Here is a 19,873-nt window from a genome sequence, read left to right as displayed (position 1 = left end):
AAAAAAAGCAAACCCCCGTCATCATCACGCACACACACAACTCCGCACATCCCACCCTCAATACAGCAACTTTCGCTGCAGATGAAATGGATATTCCCATTTATCTCACCCGCCCCCCGCAGATAACACACGCAACGAACGAGTCGGGAGGGGAGATTGCCGAACCGAGGTAAGGTTTCATTTTGCGGGAGAGATAAACAGAAGAAGAAGAAGAAGAAAAACGTGGGCGAACATGAAAATGTGATGTGTCGCGTTCAGGTTTGTGATGATATCATTGCGAAAACGCCGTGCATGCGAGCTGAAAACAAATGGAATCCGCTTTTTCCGGATCAATTGCGCAACTTCGAATACGGGGGCCCCAGTATGTCAGTCTGGGGCAAACAAACGTCAACTTGAACGAACGGCCGGTTTGCAAAAGAATACCTTACCTTACCTTACCTAGTAGGGACCGCAAAACGAATACATACTACTACATACGTGCATTTACCCCGAGACAATAAGTGCAGTGCCTTATTGCGAAGGGTTCAGCGTAGCTGAACTGTCGAGGCGTATCGTGTTTGTCTCTCTGTGCTGATCTTCTTTCTTAATTCCCCTCTCCGTCTGTCTCCAAGCGAATGGCTACAAGCCTGATGCCCGCTAAATGCGTTGATAGGGGCCCCAAGCGAAGCTGCTGCTGCTGCTGCTGCTGTGCGTTGCTGGGCGTACGTGGTCATGCGACTGTGGTAGGTGGCTCAAGACATTTATTACCCTGTTCCACGCATTTGTAAAAGACGAAAATTATCTCAGTTCAAAAGCTTAGAAGACGCTGCTCTGTTTAGTACGGGAGCGGCTATCCAGCACCCCGACTTGGCTATCCAGCATCCCAGCAACCTCATGATCTTTACCACTGCTGATAATATTATAAGATAAGAGAGTCTACTCTCTGCTACTATTATTGCATTCTTCCAGTCTTGGTAGGAGCTGCTATTAATAACTACTAAGTAGATAGAATATAGAGAATCTCCTGCAGCTTTCTGTCCTTGTATATATAAACTTGGGGCGCTGGATAGCCATTCCCTTTAGTGTTAACCTATTTGCAGTGCTCCAGACTGTGAGTGCGTAATTTGGCAAAGTGTAAAGTTGATGGGAGTCCGTAGATGCCAAGGAATTTCACGCCGCAATCGTAACATCGCAATACCAAGCTCGGCCTCACAAAAACACCATGACTATTCAACACAAAAACGTATTAATAAAATCAACCATAGATCCAAACATAGTCTGGGGTATCGCTTCCCACATGCGCCAATAGTCATCCCAACCATCCTTCCGTGGTATCATAAGTGAAGGGAAAATCGCACGCCGGCTAATCGTACCCAAAGATAATTCAACGCACATCCATCAAACGCCGTCGCAATCGAAAATGGAAAAAAAAGGTCATCAAAATATGCCAGAATGGCAAAAAAAGATGACGTGATTCAAGGCGCCTCCGAAGACAAGGGCCTGGCATTCACGCTCGTCGGCACAAACCCAACAATGTCCTTGAGCTCGACCTTGGCCTTGTCGTTCTCAAACATGTCCTCGCCGTCGTCCGTGTCGACATGGTCCGCCACGTCGAGCGTATACAGCGGCTCCAGCATCGCGTCCTTGCGCATCAAGATCCACCGCTTCCACCACCACGGCAGCGTCTTGGTCACCTGGTACTTCATGAATACCCGTGTGGGCACGGCAAAGATGTAGTCGAGCTCCTCCAGCGTGCGCTGCTTCGTCTCGGGCAGCCACAAAAAGATCATGACGAGGGCAAGGACGTTGAAGGCCGCGTACAGCTCAAAGGAGCCCAGGACGCCCAGCCGGTCGAGCAGCAGCGGGAACGTAATGGACAGCACGGCCGCCCAGAAGAAACACGTGGCCACCGCAAAGGCCATGCCCACCTCGCGGTGCGACAGGGGAAAGACCTCGGCCGAGTAGGTAAACGGGACGGGGCCCTCGCCGGGCGAGTAAAAGGCGGCAAAGAGGTAGATGAAGAGGGCAACGAAGCCCAGATGCAGGCCGTCCTGTCCGGGAATCAGGGTGCAGAGACCACCGGCCAGCAGCGTCCACGCCATCTGCGGAAAGGTAAAGAGGAGCAGAGACCGCCGGCCAAAGGTGTCAATCGTCCATATGGCGGGGAAGGCGAACAAGAAGTTGACCAGACCGAACCCCCATGACGCGAGGAGCGCGCCCAGGGAGCTGGCTCCGGCGTTTAGGAAGACGGTGGACGAGTAAAAGGCCATGATGTTGATGCCGCACAGTTGCTGCGCAAGCATGACCACGCCGGCGGCCAGGGTGGCGCGGCGGACGCGGGGAACGGTGAAGAGCTCGACGAAGCGACGGAGGTAGCTGCCGGAGCCGATGAACTCGGCCTCGACCTCGAGCTGGACGTGGATGTAGTAGATGTCGCGGCCCGCCTGGACGGGATTGTTTCGCAGCCGGAGCAGAGACCGCATGGCGTCCCTGTATCGGTTCTTCTTGATGTACCATCGCGGCGACTCGGGACAAAAGTAGACGAGGGCGACGAGCGGCACGGCGGGGATGAAAGCCGAGCCCAGCTGGTACCGCCAGGCCTCGCCGCCGATGCCCCTAACGGCGAGGTTGGCGCAGGTGCCGAGGAAGATGCCAAAGGCGTTCCACAGCTGCCAGCTCATGACGAGGGCGCCTCGGATGGGAGCTGGTGAGTTTTCCGCAGCAAAGATGGGGACTGTCGCGAATTGGGTCAGTTTCGATAGAGGCAGTCTTGAGTCAAGTCGTCTTTTTAAACACGACAGTCAAAGAATTAGAGATTAAGATCAAGGTGGCTCACCAGTGGATGCCTTTGCGCCCATGCCAACGCCCATAAACAGACGGCATATCAACAGCTGCTGCCACGTGTTGCAAAAGGCGCTCGCCAGCACTGGCCACAGACAGAAGTTGGCCGCGACAAAAATGGCGCCGCGGCGGCCAAAGTGGTTGTTGAGGGGGTCCGACAGCCAGCAGCCGACAAAGGAGGTGCCAATGTAGGGCGCGGCGTTGACGAGGCCGACGATGAGCTTGTCGCGGGTGCTCTTGGAGGCGATGCCGAGGGCGGCCGGGAAGTCGAGGTTGGCGCCGTTGGAGCCCGTCTGGTCCCAGCCCTGGACGGCGGCGCCGATGGAGCAGGTGAGGACGGTCAGCAGCAGCGTCCAGGGAACGCGCCACTTGTGCAGGACCTCGTTGCGCAGGGCCTCGATCTCGTCCGGGCGCAGAGCCTCGGCGCCGGTGATGTCCTCGTAGCCCGTGGGGTCCTGGGCGACGAGCGCGCCCTTGCGGATGATGTCGCGGTGGTCCTCGAGGTTCTTGAGGCGGCAGAAGTCGTCGACGTCGGCCAGCAGCGTGCGTCGCGGGATGCCGACGAGTGGGTTCTTGATTCTAAGACACGGGAAAAGGGGGAGAGAGATCGGCAATTAGATGGTGTGCTCTTGTAGACCGGAGAGAAATGGAGGGGAGGTTTCATGCCACGTGGAGAGAGAGAGAGACAACATAGGGCAAGACACGAGACAGTCGGAGAAGAGGGAAGAGGAGAGACGGGACTGAGACTCACTTTGCTTCCGTGTTGGCATTGAAGTTGACAGACTGCGACTTTGTGCGTGCGGCCTCGGCCGAAAAGGACGACGAGACATGGTATTCGTTGGAGGCTCTGCGACGATAATAATCAGCATCCAGCTCAAGCGTTGTCGTGAATGAAGAAGAAGCAGAGAGTGGTCAAGAGTCGTTCATACATGGTAATGTCGTCGACCCGGCTCTGCGACGACGCTGACGACATGGCGGGCGAGCAGCAAAAATCCGGGGAAAGCGTCACGACACGCAGAGAAGAGAGGGAGAAGATGTGGGGATCCTTGACCCCGATCCCCCCTCTGGCAAATCTCTCGCTCTTGCGAGTTGCAGAGGGCGGAGACGGAAGCGGATACGATGCGAGGCTGATGCGATGCGGATGGTGATAAGGTGCGGTCGTAGCGAGTCGATCCGAGTGGTAGTGCAGGCAGACAGAATGGCAATCGGCCCGGATCGTCCTTTGGGCTCAAGGGGACTCGGATGCCAGGCGAGGTTTTTCTGCAGGAGAGAGGGAAAATGGCGGAAGAATGGGGAGAAGAGAGGCGGGATGAATAGGTAGAGGCACAAAAGGGAAAGGGAAATGCCGGTGCAGCGAACTAGTCGGCACGGACGAAGGCGACTCTTGTTGCGCGTACGACGACTATGGACTGAAGCATGCACAGCTCGTCTCGTAACGGGAACTTCGAACAGAGAAAAAGCGCCGGCTTGTTTGGTCCGCCTGTTCTTTGGCCTTGGACTTGGCTCCTGGTCTGGAGGCGTGGAGAAGCAGCAGCGAGCCGGTGGAGCGAGCAATAGTACGGGGATAGTGGCCGTACAGTGATGAATTGCGACGGGAATTGGCAAATGCAGCAGGAGAAACGATGGAATTGGCAGACACCCTCGCTGTGAATGGCTTCAAGATGTGGAAATGCAAAGATTTGCTTCTGCGAGGTTCAGATCCAAGCCAACTCAAAACGCAGTGGCGCCAGAGCGACCAAAGCAGCTGTACCAAGGTATGAGGCGAAGAAGAAAAAAGGAAAATGCGGAACGAAAGAGCGTGACGCACTGTGAGGCTTTGCCTTCGGTGCCAGGCTTTTTTTTAGTGAGCTGCAAGTTGACATGAACTAGTAGCAGACAAAGAAAGGCACACGGCCCCCAGGCTGGGGGAAGAGGGCTGGAAGGCTGGAAGCATTTGGGGGGGAGACAAAGTGGGATGGATGGGATCCGGTTTGCTTGCCGCTAGCAGGGATGCGCGAGGCTTGGGATGGATGAGGAGGATTCTGTTGTTGCTTTTTTATTTTCGGCCCCCAGGATTCTGTTGGATCTGTTTGCTGCTGCTGCCATTCATCTGCAGCTTGGTTGATAAAATCCTCTCCTTGTTTTCCGTCTCTACACCGAATTGTATCCTGCTTCTTGCTGTAAGTCGCTTATGAGAAGTTGAGAGGAATGCGGCAGGCAAAAAGAGGCGTTTCGGCGTCCCCGGAAAAAAAAAAAAGAANTTTTTTTTTTTTTTTTTTTTTTTTTTTTTTTTTTTTTTTTTTTTTTTTTTTTTTTTTTTTTTTTTTTTTTTTTTTTTTTTTTTTTTTTTTTTTTTTTTTTTTTTTTTTTTTTTTTTTTTTTTTTTTTTTTTTTTTTTTTTTTTTTTTTTTTTTTTTTTTTTTTTTTTTTTTTTTTTTTTTTTTTTTTTTTTTTTTTTTTTTTTTTTTTTTTTTTTTTTTTTTTTTTTTTTTTTTTTTTTTTTTTTTTTTTTTTTTTTTTTTTTTTTTTTTTTTTTTTTTTTTTTTTTTTTTTTTTTTTTTTTTTTTTTTTTTTTTTTTTTTTTTTTTTTTTTTTTTTCAGGGCAATTTTCTGACCTGGCTTGACAAGGTTTGTGAAGAATGCCTACTGCAAGCCATTGCAATTGCACAACTACAGTATCTGTGTAGCTTGACGGTCATCGGCAATAGTTCCTGATCGCTGAACTTGAGAGGTAGAGAGGCTGAAACGGTGTCTCGTTCTCTCAAGGTACTCTCTGTCGCGTCCCCTCATCTCCCACTCAGCATTACAACTACTGTATTGTATATTCATCGTTACCCACCTCACCCAGAGAACGAAGCATCACAGCAAACAATGCACATTCCATCGACCCTCATCCAATTCCCCCCCCAAACAACAACCTGTGAACAATCAACAAAAATACGCAGTCACAGTACGCATCAACGAAACATACAACCCAATCAAATCACACTCCAAGTACCTCATTAACCTGACCTAAATTCCAAGCACCGCAACCAAGCCTCCATCCAAAAAAAAGGGCTAATATCTGACAAACTCCCGTTTGCGATGACAGACCTAAATACCATGTATGTACATGCCTTACATGTGCCTACTTTCACACATTCAACCCTTACCTCGCGTCAGATTCAAACATGCTGCGGGAACTTTTAACCCAGGGCGTAAACGAACTTTCCGTTGGGGCTCTTTCGGAAGGCATGATTTAATCCCAATTGTTTCCTGCGTATATAGCTTGGCCATGCCCTTCCGTATAAAGGTAGCGTAGATGCCTCCTTTGTGAATTCTTACATGCTGTTGGACCTCTCGCTGTCGAACCAATTTCTGAGTACCGCTGCCATAATCACCAGCAGCACAAAGAAGCAACAGCCTTCAAATATACTAAGCTCTCAAAGGGCACACTTCAACGGGCCGTGTCCAAAGGAGTCCTGCCACCAGTCACACAGACTCGAGCAGCAGGTACCCGAGAGCCAAACCAACAGCCTCAACTTCTCGCATACCGCATAAAGCACATACATCGTAAAGGGGTAACAAACACGCTCTTCGTCACATTCCAGCCAAACCACAAGAACTGCGAGCCATCGACAGAAGTCACACAATATGCAACCCGGCTTGCAGGAAGCCCTCTCTCATTGCCAGCCACCAATACCGGCAGCCATTCTACCCAGATCCCAAGAGCACCGTGATGCTACCTAATACAAAGGGTAAATAGGTATCGAGTTCAAAACATGACCAAACAGAGACTCGCGGTCACAACGCCCCAAAATGCAAGAAACTGACCAACGCGTTCCCCCTCTGCGAGTCGGGTGCAAGGCCCCGGCTGATAGACGTGGATCATCATTGCGTGGTGAGAGCTTTCCCCTTTCCCTCCCGCGCCCCATCGCCGATTGTGCGTGTCCCCGTGTATTGTATGCAACCCAAAGAAATCCTCATTGCCCGCCTGAATTTCCGTTTCCTCCACTGCCGTTCCATGCTGAAAGGGCGCCTGCATGTCTCGCCGAATGGGGAAGTATGAAATGGAATGCAACAAAGATTATGAGCGAAAAATGAGGAGAAAGGGCCAGAAGAAGGCCAGAGACAGTCAGAAAATGACAAAAAAAAAAAAAAAAAAAAAAAAAAAAAAAAAAAAAAAAAAAAAAAGAAAAAAAGAAAGAAAGAAAAAAGAAAAAAGAAAAAAGAAGACATAGCAGAAGAAGAAGACAAGATGAATAGAAAGAGTAAGAAGATGGAAAGATCATCAAGGGTGAAGAAGAAGATCATTGGCCAAGATACGGTCATGCAATCATAAGAGTCAAGGCCCAAGAGAAGGTGATAGAGATGGCCCAAAAATCAAGAACAAGGTCAGGTCAAGCAAATGGGTATCGTGACCTTCAACCGCCATCCCTCCTCATCGAAGCCATCACAATGTTCTGCATCTTGAACAGCTCCTGATCGCGCTTCTCCAGCTCGTCCATCAGCGCGCCGTACTTGACCTGCCACTGCTCAGTCGTCAGATTCTCCCCCGTCGAAGGACCGCCTGGCTGCGACGCCTCGGCAGCCTCTCTCGCGCTCGGCTTCTTCCACATGGTCACCGGCACGCTGTGCGTCATGGTAAACTGCCCCTTGAGGTGGCCGAAGCGGTACTGCCAGTCAAAGTAGTAGGTGTAGACGCCCTCCGACGTCTCGACCCGGTAGCACCTCGGCCGGTTCGTCATGAGCATCTTTGCGCCGCATAGCGCTGCCAGGTTGATCAGAAACGCCTGGGACGACTCTGCATTCCTGTACATGTGCTCCACCGTCGCATTGACCATGGCGGTGCACTCGTCCATGCCGGCAATCTCCTGTTGGTTGCCCTCGGGGTCGACCCAGTCCGAGTTGTGCAGCACATGGGTAAAGTAGGATATCAGTCCGTCCACGTTGGTCCGGTCCTCTAGGCCCTCGAAGAAATAGCGAGGCACCTCCCTGGACGTCGAGCCTGCCTGGCTGGCTCCAGCAGAAGTTGGAACGGTGTTGGTCTCGTACACTCCTGCTGTCGGCGGCTGCGAGAACGGATCCCACCCATTGGCCTGCGGCGCGGGCAGTCCCTGGTTAGGGACTCCTTGAAGCGCCGGAGCTTCGTTCGCCGGGAGGCCATTGACCGACACCATGGACGGCGGCAGCGGCGGCGTTGCCAACCGGACTGTGCCTCCCTGCCGCTCGGGGACCTGCAGGGAAATGCTGGGCCGGGCAGGTCTGGTGCCGTCGAGCGGGTTGATGCCCATGCCGGCCACGCCGAGGTTGGAAGACGATGCAGGGGGCGGGATGATCTGAACCTGTGCCGGAGGCTGTGGCTGCACCCGCACCTGAGCCGCCTGCATGGACGCGACCGGATCTGCGCGAGCGGCAACGACCTGGTTGCGAATCTGCGGGTGCATCTGGGCTGCGTCGGGGGCCAATGGCATGGGTTCTTTGGACACGGCTGCCAGGGGAGGATCAGACGGGTTGCTATCCGGGGTCGGGGCCCACGATGTCATGGGCGGAGGGTTAGGGGGCGAAGGCTCTGCGGGTGTGCGGTTGATGGGGGGTCTTCCCCTTGGTTTGGAGCTGCTGTCGCCTCCCCCAGGCTTCCACGCCGAAGATACGTTCTTCGGCCCTCGCCTGTGGGTAGAAAGCTTTGGTTTGGAGGGTGTGATGGCGGATCGGGGCTCCAGAGCGTCGTCCCAAAAGGAGCTTCTACCAGTGGAGGGTGTGATGGCGGAGTTGGGATATCGGGACAGCGGAGTGTGCACAGCGTCGCCGAGGCCCCAAGCGGCCGCGACGCCGGGCCTCAGCGAGTCCATCGGCATGCCCTGGGCTCGGGCATCTGGATGAGCCGACCACGACGCCCGAGGAGCATCGACTGCCGACGGGGGCGACAGGCGCTGCCGCTGGGTCACTGGAGAGCCCGCGCCGTCGTCGGCCTCTGGCCTCTTGCGGCCTCTCTTGGGGCGGATGTGAGGCAAAAGGGCCCTCAGGGCCATGTCGTCCTCGATGGCAACGCCATCACGGACGGGCTGGCTGGTGGGGTTTGGGTCGTCTGGAACATTGGTCCAGTAGTCGTTGGTGATGTCCATGAGGTATTCGAAAAAGGCCTTGACGTGCATCGAGTTCATCCATTTCTACAACATGTCAGCAACCAATTCTCCCAGGATGCTTCTCCCCGTCGATGCCTAGAGAATGACGACAAGTAGCAGAAGGAGGGGGGGAGAGGGTAAGAGAGCAAGGGCGCACAAGCCGGCAGCCAGCACCACACATACCTTTAAGCGGACGCCATACTGGGCGACCTTTTGGGCGCTCTCGTCCTTGGACAGGTCCGGCGGCTCGACGCCCAGGCGGGTGGTCAGCTCGGTCCACGTCTTGATCTCCTTGCGGTAGAAGCGCTGGACCAGGTCGAAGATGAGAAAGGGGCTGAAGCTCTTGCCTCCGCTCCGGGGCGGGTTCGCAAAGGCCTCGCGCAGGCTGTCGGTGTCGGCATCAAGGGGCAGGGCGGGATTGCAGTAGAAGATGAAGCGCACGTAGGCGTCCTCGATGGTGTCGGGCGTCACGTTGCGGTCGGGCAGGGCGGGCCGGGCGGCCAATGGGCGCGGGTTGGAGACGGCCAGGCTGGTCTGTGTCGCCACGGCTTGCGGAGAGGACATTGTTGCAGATGCGGTTGCGGTTGCGGTTGGCAGACGTGGTGCTGGGCCTTCATGTCATGTCTTGCTGGCGCTGGCGCTGGAGGGGGGGGAGGGTGACTCTGCCACGACGCCTCTGCGCCTCTCTCTCTCTCTCTCTCTCTCTCCCGCTCGCTCCCTCTCCCGCTGTTCTCGGCCTCTCTCTGTCTCTCGTCCTCGCCGTCCTTCTCGATGCTTTGTCGCCCTCTCTCTGGTTTCCGCGTTTCTGGCGTTTGGTTCTCGTTCAGACGCGCCCGCAAGTCGCTACTTGACGATGGGCAGGGCGCTATGACATGGTGCAGCTTCCCGAGAGCGACGCATCAGCGCCAGGCACGGCGAGGCAGCGAGGGCACGCAGGAGGCGGTCAGTGCTCGGGCAGCGTCACTGGAGGCGGGCGGCTGCGCTGGGCTTCGGGCGGTTCGAATCAGGAGCAGAGGCAGAGTCGAGGTTGAAGCAGCAAACATGACGTTTCGAGGCGAGGAGCGTGGCTCAAGAGCAGGCTAGTGGCTGAATCCATTGGCGCAGCGGCTCCGGCAGGACGGCAGACAGTGCGCGGGTTTGCACGTCGCACATGCCGCGCTGGGGTCTGGTGCTGGTGATGGCACAGCTGGAGAGCCAGGGACGCGATCCATTGTTATTGATGCTGTGTCTTGGGAGGAGAAATCGCAGTTTGTTCGTAGAGTACGGACTCACTTTGATGAGAATCGAATGTAAGCTAATTGCCTGAGATGGGCGTAATCATCACTAACTTTATCACCTTACTCTGTCCCCTTGAGGCGGGTAAGGTATGCACCTAACACGGGGACTAGGCATGCCTAATGCACATGCGTCTGCGTCTGCATATGTGTTTGCATGTGGGTTCATATGAGTGTATGGATAAGCTGGCACATGTACCGCAATACCACGCATTTTACTAACCTGCTAAAAATGTTGTTATAGATTCCTACCCAGATCAAGCAGAATGAGATGGGCGTATCCTCGAGGTCGTTCCTTCATATCATGCCGCGTGCGAGCACTCTCCTACGCACGTTGCCATAATTAAACCCACATCCATCTATCGGTCAGAGATGGGGACAAGCCGCACTTCCTGCTCAGTACTACCTACCTAGTGTACACAGTCAGCGTGCAGCAGCAATTTTGTCTCTCTCGGCATCTGATCCTTCGGGCCATTGGAAGGAGCCCTTCAATTTTCCAATCTCCTCGAGGTGGATGAACGGCTGAACGCGTTGCAAGACGCCCCCCTTGGCAGATGGTTGCCGTGGACCAATCAACGGCCGCAGGGCGACTGGAGAATCCGCCTCGAGGGCCATGCACAACATCCCGCCCGCCGCGGCCAATAGGAGGGCAGATATTTTCTTGAAGGAGGAGCTTGTTCTCCTTTTCTTGGTCATCTCTGGTCAGGGTCTTGTTTTCCTTTCGGCGTTAGAATGCAGGAGGGCGGATGTTGATGCGAGCTTGCGTACGACTTCCATGGCACAACCCGAGATGGAAAATGAAGGGCAACGAACATGCAGAGAAAAATGGATATTGAAGAAAAGCAGTTGTTATCGATTGCAAGCATGAGGATGACGCACTTCGCTCAGACGAGATTCTCTCCCGCCTGACTGCTGCTGAACTGCTAGTGCAAATCCAGCCCTGAGATGAATCCAGCTCGGATCTCGCTTACTGTATGTCGGACACAAGATACCCTAAGAACCAGGAGGCCGGCATGGGAGAACATGGAAATCAAGATGGACAAGCAGTTTTCGGTCCCTTTAACACCAGACAAACCCTCGTCTCGGTTTCAGTCGGCAAAAAAACGAGAAACAAAGAGACATTACGAGGAGCATTCAGAGCGTGGGGAAGGAACACAAGAAAAAAAAAGGCTCCATGAGCTTTTCTTAGCTGGCAAAACCTTGCTGCAATTTCAAACAGCCAAGATCTAGACCCTCGACCTAAAAGCTGCATCTACCGCCAAATACAGTAAGGAGAACGTTTCCCAAAACTAAGTGAAATCTCCCGCAGCATCTTCCAACCAGATCCCGAGGCAAAGCCCACTATACAGGCATTTCCTTCTATGTACTAGTAATTCTCTCCAGAAAACATTACGAGATCGTTCCACCAATCACGTCTTTTCGTCCTCTCCATCTGCTTACATATACACCATGACACTTTCAGCAGGGAACAGAAGGAAAGCGGCTAAATCCGGCACTTGGGAGTGATATGGCATCATAAGGTCAAGATGGTGCTTTCTTGAGTGTTCCTTTTCGGCATCTCGCTTTAGTAAGCCAACACGCCTTACAAATGGCGTCCAGCGAATGGCTGAGCCCGGGCGTGACGTGCTTGCGGCCAAAGGGCGACATGGTCAGCGTTCTAGATGGTTGGAGGGGGGGAAATCTTGGGGGTTCGGTATCTTTGGGGGGGCAGGTGGATTTGAAATCGAGCTGCTTAGGAGTGACGGCGACGAGTATATAAGACCTGATGGGAAGCTGGATGTTTTTATTCGGATTATTTTCAATTCAATTGCATTGAACGTCAGCGTTGCCGTCGGCGTACAACCTTCCTATTCTCCAAGCTGTATCACTGAACCCCTCGCCACTTACACACCAAAACACCATCACCATCACCATCACCATCACCATCATCACCATTGCTCTCGGCATCACCACCTTCTGAGCCTTTCGCAAATAAACATGGCCGTCATCTCCAGCGTCCCCCGCGGCGACGTCACCGCCACCCTCAACTACTACACCGCCCCCGCCGACGGCTCTGCGCCCTACAACCTCGTCGGCGACGACCACCCCGCGGACCTCCCGCGCCGCAACTACGGCGACGACTTCCACGACGTCGTCATCCACGACATCCGCGGCCGCGAGGCCGACTTCACCCTCGACCGCGACGCCTTCCAGCTTGTCCAAAACCTTCCCCCCTCCGCAGAAAAGGACTTTGTGGACGACGAATCCATCAAGAAGAACTACTACCCCGAGGTAGAACAGCTGCTGCTCGAACAGATTCCCGGCGCGGACAAGATTTACATCTTCGACCATACCATTCGGCGGTCCAACCCGGATGCTCCCCGCGCTCCTGTCCTGCGCGTGCACATCGACCAGACGGCTGCCTCTGTCGAGAAGCGCGTGAGGCGATACTTTCCCGACGAGGCGGACGACCTCTTGCGGAACAAGCGCTATCGCATCGTCAACGTCTGGCGGCCGCTGAACAAGGGCCCTGTGGAGGCGAACCCTCTCGCCGTGGCGTCGACGTCCACTCTTGAGGAAAAGGACGTGATCCCCATTTCGCACCGCTACTCGGATGGATACATTGGCGAGACGGCGGCGATCAACTATAACCCTGGCCAGAAGTGGTATTACGCGAGTGGCATGACCGGGGACGAGAGGTTGTTGATTGAGTGCTTTGATAGCGAGTCGCTCAAGCCGGGGTCCAAGATCGGGGGCAGGGTGCCGCATACTGCTTTTCAGGATCCGAGGACGAGGGAGGATGCTGAGGGGAGGGAGAGCATTGAGGTGAGGGCCTTGGTTTTCGGCAACTAGAGGAACCGCTTAGGGGATATGAGTTTGCATGTAGATGGTGTTTTGCTAGATGGTTTGTCTGGGTTGGATATATTAGCGTTTTGCACGTAGAAGACGAGACTGCGGATAAGTAATATCAGACGCTCATTCTGCTTTATTCACCCTCCTGGTGTCTACCAAACTACCCTCATATCTGAATGTCTGCCATCAACCTCAAACGAGATCCACCGGTTGACCAAAAGGCAAGCAAAACAAACCAATAGACAAGAAAGGAAAAGGAGAGAAGATCAAGGAGCGGCCCGTACTTCAGTCCGCCTCAATCAATCACCAGCTGGTCTAAGCATCACTGTGTAGATACAGCAGGCCACAGACTGACCCGATCCCATGCCCCCTTGCTACCATACGGAAAAAGGAAACAACAAAAAGAGACAAAGACTGAAATCATCGTGTATGTAATGAGGAGCCTCGAGAATAGAGCAGGAGAACAAAAAAGAAAAGAAAAGTCGGATATCATTCCCTCCTTCAAACCCTAAGCAGTCCTTCCTTGTGGGGACTAGCAAGCCGCAGAGGACCAAAAGGAAACAAAAGACAGAAGGGAATCTTGATGTCGGCAGCAAGAAACTGAATCCCTTGTAGATATGAGGAGCGTTGTAAGAGAGAAACGGAGGGGAAGAGGGGAGAGAGAGAGAGCTCCTCTCTTGCTTTTCCATTCCAGCGGACAGGATATAGTAGAGTCGAGGTATAAAAAGAACATTGGTAAAAAAAAGAGAAACCCCTGGACGCCAGCCGTCGCCTCGCCATGCCGTGAAATGCACATGTTCTGTTGGTCATTCATTTCCGTTTCCGTGTGCCATTCCAAAAGTGACTTTTGGGTTTTCGCCCGCCTGCCAAAGACAGTATGCAGGCCATATCAATCAAGCGCCAATGAGATCAGTCAGAGAGATCTGCATGCTTCATTCAGCCTCGGCGACCCTTGCCGCGGGCGCTGCCGGTGGTGCCCTGACGGCTCATGGGGACGCCGCCCTGCCCGCTGTTCTGCCGGCTCATCGCGACGGGGCTGGACTGGTCGCGCAGGTTGCTCAGGGGGATGCCGAGGACGTCGCGGAGGTGCTCCGGGTCCTCGCGGGCGGCGCTGGTAAAGGCAACGTAGCGGCTCTGGTGGTACGGCACGGCCACGGCCTCGAGGACCTTGCGCAGGCCGCTGGGCGCATCCAGGTGGGCGCCGGGCTTGTGCGTCTGGTCGTACTGCTTGAAGAAGCTCATGACGGACAGGTCGGACGAGATGTCGTCCTGCGACAGCGGCACGGGGAAGTTCTGGTCCGAGGACCGCGGGTAGGGCTTGAGGTACTGCTGGGGCACCGGGGGCGGCATCTTGGGCGGCTCCTGGGCGTGCATCAGGTCCAGGTTGGCGGGCAGCTCAAAGTTGGCGATGCCCTCGATGCCCAGGATCTTGTCGTCGAGGAAGTTTTGGCTCGCGCCGCCCCGGGTGCTGCGGGTGGCGTGCGAGACCTGGCGCTCCATCATGGGCGCGGCCGACGGCTGCGACTCGGCGTCGTCCTTGTCGGCGTCGTTGCTCTCGGCATTGCTGGGGATGCTGCCGTCGCGCGACTCGCTGCCGTTGACGCGGTTGCGCAGGACGTACTGGTGGGCGGCCAGGGCGGCCGAGTTGTAGTGGAGCGACAGCTCCTTGTCCGTGAAGAGCTTGTCGATGCTGTACACGGGGCCGTTCTGCTTGGCGGCGGCGCGGGCCTTTTCCGACTGCCACAGGGGCGTGGTGCTGTTGGGGTCGAGGGCCCGTCGCGACGGCGCCGGCGAGCCGTCGTCCTCGCCCGGGTTGCGCTTGCGCTTCTTGCCGTCGGCGAAGACCTGGAGCTCCTCGGCATCCTTGCGCAGGCGAGTCGCCCGCTTGCCGTGGGCGCCGCCGGGGCTGGCCGGGTTGGTGAGGCTGAATTGGCTGGGATTGAGCAGCAGGGCGCTCGAGTCGTTGATCTCGAGCACTTCCTTTTCGCGGTTGAGCCGGTTCTTCTTCTGTGTGAGGCTGTTGATGAGCCGGTCGCGGAGCGTCTCCGTCAGGGCTCGGTGCTCCCGCTTGGCCGTCTCGACCTTGTACGCGTGCGTGTTTTTGTATTCCTGGACCTTGCGTTCGTACTCGTTCTGGTTTGGACATATAGATTAGCATTGGTGTGCCATGATGAATCAAGGATCAGGAGAAGTAGAGAGGGAGCGAAGAGAAGAGGGGGAGAGCTGGAGAGGATGGGCTTAGAGAACAAAGTGGTGTTGCTCCCTCTCACTCCACCCGGGGAGAGCTGCACGGGCGTGGCATCATGTCCAACTCACCTTGGACTGCACCAGCTGGAAGTCGCGGACCTCAATGAGATCCTCAACCTCGTCCATAAACTCGGGGAAGCGGATGCCCGCCATGTCGACGAGGCTGCGGGCGCCGTCGGCCAGGACCGGCGGCCCCTGGGCCTGCCTGTACTCGCGCAGCAGCTCGTCGGCCTTTTCGAGGGCGTTGACGGCGTAGGGGTCGAAGCGCTGGACGAGGCCGACCTCGTACTGGATCTTGGACAGCTGGTCGCGGTACGTCAGGTCCCGGTCGCGCTGCATCTTGTCGGACATGGTGGAGAGGCGCTCGACGAGGACCTGGCGCTTGCGGTCACGCTTGGACTGCGAGGCTGGGGCTGGCGAAGGGCGGTCCATCTTGACGCCCACGGCGGAGGCGATTCCCTCGCTCGCCTCCATTGTGCGGGGTGCAGAGGTGAGGAGGTAGAGATGGTGATACTGAGTGTCGAAAGTGTGTGCGTGAGAGAGTGGGAGGGAGAGAGGGAGAGACAAAGAGTGCAAGAGAGGTAGAAACGGGTCGTCGTCGGCTAAGAGCGAGCTTGGATTTTCGGCGTCGTAACAGAAACAAGACGCTGTGATAAGCAGCAAGACGGCGGTAATTCTGGAATTCCAGAGCGGAAAACGAGCAGCTCGAGTCGAGAATCGCCAGCAGCAGAAGCAGGAGATTGCAAGAGCAGCAGGATCCGTCGCCGTGTTGGTGTTGCTTCTGGAGGTTTTCCCGGGGCAAAAGGGCTGGCTAGGGTCTTGCGTCTGGATGCTTTTATGTAGGTATGTAAGTCCGGGGGGTCGTGTTAGTGAGTGGCGTGTGGGTTCCTGTTTTCTGCCGCCTTTTTCTGCTCACTTTGGCTTCACCTCACCTTGAACTCAGGTGCGAATAAGGAAAAGCTTTGCAGCCATGGAAGAAGCCATTCAAGAAGCCTAGAGCAGATAGAGGCAATATAAATGCAAATTTGTATGCTCTAAGCAGAAAAAGATCAAGCACCTCTGCATTAACTTTGCAAAGCCTTGAATTCAACTTGAGCGGCTCTACCTGTTTCTGCCAAGGCGCAACAACTTTCAAGTTGGCTACATGCTCCTCTGCGTGCCTCTGCTGCGTGATTTTGTCACTTTTTATGCCCGTGCTCGCCCATTTCCTTCGTCAACCATTCTGCCACTCTGCCGTACTCCTCTCAGCTTACAGCGATTTCTATTCTTTCCAGCAGCCAAATCAGCCCAAAAGAGAGCCGTACAGCAGCAGAAAAAGGCACGCCTGCAAATGCATTGACCTAATCTGGGCAGCTTCACCGCCCGCCAGATCTGGACGCTTGCAAACGGGGCCTGTGATTGGCTCCGCACCCAGAAAGTTGCTGCCGCGAGTCGACGAGTACTTCCATTCTGTGTCTATCACCGCTGTGCGCTCAGGTACTCTGTACTGAGCACTGCCGGTGGGAAAAAAAGGAACGCAAGAGCCGGCGCACGTCTAATGGGCGCTATGCCCGATGTGGAACCTAAGCGATCCAAGTCAATCCGTCGTTTACCTTTTGCGGCGTCATAGAGGAACTGATATGGATACTTGCTACTACGGAAGTACGTTATTCGAGTCTCTTAAAGAAACAGCATTTCATGACTTTGAAATATGATGCATCTTGTGATCTCTGATCCATCTTGTCGTTCATATCAATTAATGCAGGAAATAATGCTCTGATTAGTTCTTCGAAAGTTGAGAGGACACTGATCGCCATGTCAATGTCCATGCATTCATCCCATACGCCACGATGTAGAATTCAAGGCTTCAATCAAGCCTCATCCCCAGAAGTTCAAGCTCACAAGCCACCGCGAAGCCTCTGCAACTGGCTCATCAGCCCAAACCCAGCAGCCTGAGCCTCCCCAGCAGCCTCCCTCGCAACCGCAGCACTGCCACCGCCGCGTCCCTGTTGGCTCGCCGTCGCCGTCGCAGCAGCCTCGCTCTTCCTCGCGTCCAGCTCCCTGAGCAGCTCGCGGTGCCTGTCCTCCACCATCTTGGCCAGGCTCTCGATGAACCTCGTCCGGCCCTTTTCCTCCGCCGTGCCCGTCCACACCGTCGCCAGCTTCTTGAGCTGCTCTATCCTCTCGGCTGCCTTTTCGATGCCTGAAACCGGGTCTTGCTTGTTGTTCAGCAGGCCTGATACCTCGTCCCGTAGCTTTTGCAGCGTCTGCTGGCCCTTTTCCTCTGAGCTTTGTAGATCGGAGCCTGGCTCGGGCGCGGATACGGACAGGAAGCCTGAGCTGACGGAGACTTCTGACGGCGGGAAGCTGAATTCCATGGCGTCGCCGAATACCTTGATGACAGAGTCCAATCGCTCCCGGACGAGCGTGAGCGTCCTGAGCTGCTTGATAGACTCGGGCTCCTCTCCGCCCGCCACCTGATCTTGTGGTTTCGCGACAGTCTTTGCTTCCGACCCTTCTCCCCCTTCTTCCACAGGCTTTACCTTCTTCTCCTCCACCTCCTCCGCCTTGGCCTCGCCCTCCTTCTGCAACCCCCCCGGCACAAACATGCCAATCTGCTCCGCCAGCTTCTCAAACAGCAGCTCCTCCAGGCTCAGCGCCTCGCCCCGCAGCATCTCGACCTCGTACGACATCCTGCCGCCGCTCCGGAGGATGTCGTCGGTGATTTGCGTCAGCGTGTCCGACAGCCGCGTGGTGTGGGCGTCGAGCTGCGAGAGCAGCGTCTGCGCCTGCGAGGCGAGGTCGGACAGCGGGACGGCGTTGTGGTTGGAGGGCATGGGCGATTTGAGGGACAGCGGGGGCAGGCTGGTGTTGAGGTAGGTGACTGGGTCGAAGGACGGGTTGAGGAAGGGCTGGAGGAAGGGGTCTGATGTGTGGTGGGATTTGGGCGGATAGGGGAGGCTTTTGTCTTGCTTGACGTCCGTGGCCATTGCGAATGAGGGGAGATGTGATGGGAAGGTAACGGAAATTAAATGATGAGAAGCTCAAGAAGTTTGAGAAACAAGTGGGTTTTTCCTTGTGTAATTACAATGAGTTGCGATCAATTCGTATATAGAACAGCTTGTCTCAAGTGAGAGTGAGGCCATCGCCGTACCGGACATGTCACCAGCATACAGCCGACAATAACCCGACCTCAACGTTCTCTCAATCCCTCATTCGCCCAATTGGATTGATCCCTTCCAGGTCCTTCCACCCAATCATCTCCACCATCTCCAATCCTCACAAACAATTTCACTTACTCGATAGCTTCAGCCCCTTGACTCACTCACTTGTTCACTTACCTTCTCATCTCATCTCATCTTCCCATAGCCTTACTCGACCCCATGCATCTGTAGAAATGAGCAACGAAAGCACCGAAGAAATGCGCATCGACCCCACCAGAGCCCAAGCTCTCATATCCCAGCTCAACGCCGTCAAGCAAACCATTGCATCAGCGGCTCACGGACGACAAGTAAGCACTTGAGAAACGAACATCTCTCGCCTTGCCTCACCCAGATCCTCAAAAGACGAATTAAAATCTTCCTCCCCAGTATCACGTTCCCAAAAAAAACACAGTACGAAAGCATCCGCTGACTTCAATATCAAAAAAGGTCCGCCTCGTCGCCGTCTCCAAACTAAAGCCAGCAAACGACATCCTCGCCCTCCACAACCCTCCCACACAACACACCCACTTTGGCGAAAACTACGCCCAGGAACTCTCCCAGAAAGCCGCCCTCCTCCCCTCCACCATCAACTGGCACTTCATCGGCGGCCTGCAGTCCACCCACTGCAAGCACCTCGCCCGCATCCCCAACCTCTTCTGCGTCTCCAGCGTCGACTCCCCCAAAAAGGCCCACCTCCTCAACAACGCCCGCCTCGCCGCCATCGCCTCCAACCCAGAGATAGAGAAGCTCGGCGTGCACGTGCAGGTGAATACTTCCGGCGAGGAGGCCAAGAGCGGGTGCGAGCCCGGCAAGGAGACGGTGGACCTGTGTCGCGAGATTGTGGAAAGTTGTCCTGGGCTGAAGTTCTTGGGGCTCATGACCATTGGGGCGATTGCACGGAGCAAGGCTACCACGCCGGAGAACCAGAATGAGGATTTTGAGACGTTGAGGGAGCAGCGTGATTTGGTGGCCAAGGAGCTCGGGTTGAATCCTGACGAGCTGGAGCTGAGCATGGGGATGAGCGAGGACTTTGAGGGGGCGATTGCGCAGGGGAGCACGGAGGTGAGGGTGGGGAGCACGATTTTCGGGCAGAGGCCGGCGAAGGCGGATGCCAAGATTAAGGAGTAGGAGATTGTAGGAGGCGGGGGAGGGGATTTGTAGTATATAGGGAGTAACACTTAGGCCAAAGGGTTACTATGTAGCAATCATCATCAAGCGTCTCACTGTGACTCGTGATCAGACTCGAGATAATATGACGATGCATACACACACCTACGCACGTATACAATGTGTAAATGGACGAGAAGAGTTGAAACATACACATGGTACTAACAACAAAGCTACCATGGATGACCATCACTTATATCAACAAGATTCAATAGGCTCATATAGATATAAAAGGGGGGTGAATAAGAAGAAAAGACAGCCGCTTTCA

General features: G+C 54.8%; 8 protein-coding genes across 8 annotated transcripts; 3 read left to right on the top strand and 5 right to left on the bottom strand.

The window, feature by feature from the left end:
* Positions 1 to 1,454: 1,454 nt before the first annotated feature.
* CCMA1212_004206 (Putative metabolite transport protein YfiG) lies at positions 1,455 to 3,793 on the bottom strand (the record flags this gene model as incomplete). The annotated part of the gene is made up of 4 exons (XM_073701522.1): positions 1,455 to 2,713; positions 2,816 to 3,399; positions 3,572 to 3,667; positions 3,750 to 3,793. The coding sequence occupies 4 exons, from the start codon at positions 3,791 to 3,793 to the stop codon at positions 1,455 to 1,457; spliced, it is 1,983 nt and encodes a 660-aa protein (XP_073559912.1).
* A 3,409-nt stretch (positions 3,794 to 7,202) lies between these two features.
* CCMA1212_004205 (ARS-binding protein 2) lies at positions 7,203 to 9,467 on the bottom strand (the record flags this gene model as incomplete). The annotated part of the gene is made up of 2 exons (XM_073701521.1): positions 7,203 to 8,948; positions 9,087 to 9,467. The coding sequence occupies 2 exons, from the start codon at positions 9,465 to 9,467 to the stop codon at positions 7,203 to 7,205; spliced, it is 2,127 nt and encodes a 708-aa protein (XP_073559915.1).
* A 207-nt stretch (positions 9,468 to 9,674) lies between these two features.
* CCMA1212_004204 (uncharacterized protein) lies at positions 9,675 to 9,986 on the top strand (the record flags this gene model as incomplete). Its single annotated transcript, XM_073701520.1, has 1 exon — positions 9,675 to 9,986. One exon carries the CDS (start codon positions 9,675 to 9,677, stop codon positions 9,984 to 9,986), a length of 312 nt encoding a protein of 103 aa, XP_073559914.1.
* A 614-nt stretch (positions 9,987 to 10,600) lies between these two features.
* On the bottom strand, positions 10,601 to 10,873 carry CCMA1212_004203 (uncharacterized protein; the record flags this gene model as incomplete). The annotated part of the gene is made up of 1 exon (XM_073701519.1): positions 10,601 to 10,873. The coding sequence occupies one exon, from the start codon at positions 10,871 to 10,873 to the stop codon at positions 10,601 to 10,603; it is 273 nt and encodes a 90-aa protein (XP_073559909.1).
* Positions 10,874 to 12,154: 1,281 nt separating this feature from the next.
* On the top strand, positions 12,155 to 13,009 carry CCMA1212_004202 (uncharacterized protein; the record flags this gene model as incomplete). The annotated part of the gene is made up of 1 exon (XM_073701518.1): positions 12,155 to 13,009. The coding sequence occupies one exon, from the start codon at positions 12,155 to 12,157 to the stop codon at positions 13,007 to 13,009; it is 855 nt and encodes a 284-aa protein (XP_073559908.1).
* Positions 13,010 to 13,945: 936 nt separating this feature from the next.
* On the bottom strand, positions 13,946 to 15,730 carry CCMA1212_004201 (uncharacterized protein; the record flags this gene model as incomplete). Its single annotated transcript, XM_073701517.1, has 2 exons — positions 13,946 to 15,142; positions 15,326 to 15,730. The coding sequence occupies 2 exons, from the start codon at positions 15,728 to 15,730 to the stop codon at positions 13,946 to 13,948; spliced, it is 1,602 nt and encodes a 533-aa protein (XP_073559911.1).
* A 1,403-nt stretch (positions 15,731 to 17,133) lies between these two features.
* Positions 17,134 to 18,225, bottom strand: CCMA1212_004200 (uncharacterized protein; the record flags this gene model as incomplete). Its single annotated transcript, XM_073701516.1, has 1 exon — positions 17,134 to 18,225. The coding sequence occupies one exon, from the start codon at positions 18,223 to 18,225 to the stop codon at positions 17,134 to 17,136; it is 1,092 nt and encodes a 363-aa protein (XP_073559910.1).
* A 407-nt stretch (positions 18,226 to 18,632) lies between these two features.
* On the top strand, positions 18,633 to 19,566 carry CCMA1212_004199 (uncharacterized protein; the record flags this gene model as incomplete). The annotated part of the gene is made up of 2 exons (XM_073701515.1): positions 18,633 to 18,746; positions 18,886 to 19,566. 2 exons carry the CDS (start codon positions 18,633 to 18,635, stop codon positions 19,564 to 19,566), a joined length of 795 nt encoding a protein of 264 aa, XP_073559378.1.
* Positions 19,567 to 19,873: the final 307 nt, after the last annotated feature.

The sequence above is a fragment of the Trichoderma ghanense genome, assembly GCF_004382785.1.
Source record: "Trichoderma ghanense strain CCMA-1212 chromosome Unknown scaffold_4, whole genome shotgun sequence".
NCBI classification, from domain to species: domain Eukaryota; kingdom Fungi; phylum Ascomycota; class Sordariomycetes; order Hypocreales; family Hypocreaceae; genus Trichoderma; species Trichoderma ghanense.
The sequence above is the reverse complement of the archived record's forward strand: the minus strand, read 5'-3'. Positions and strand labels throughout refer to the sequence as shown.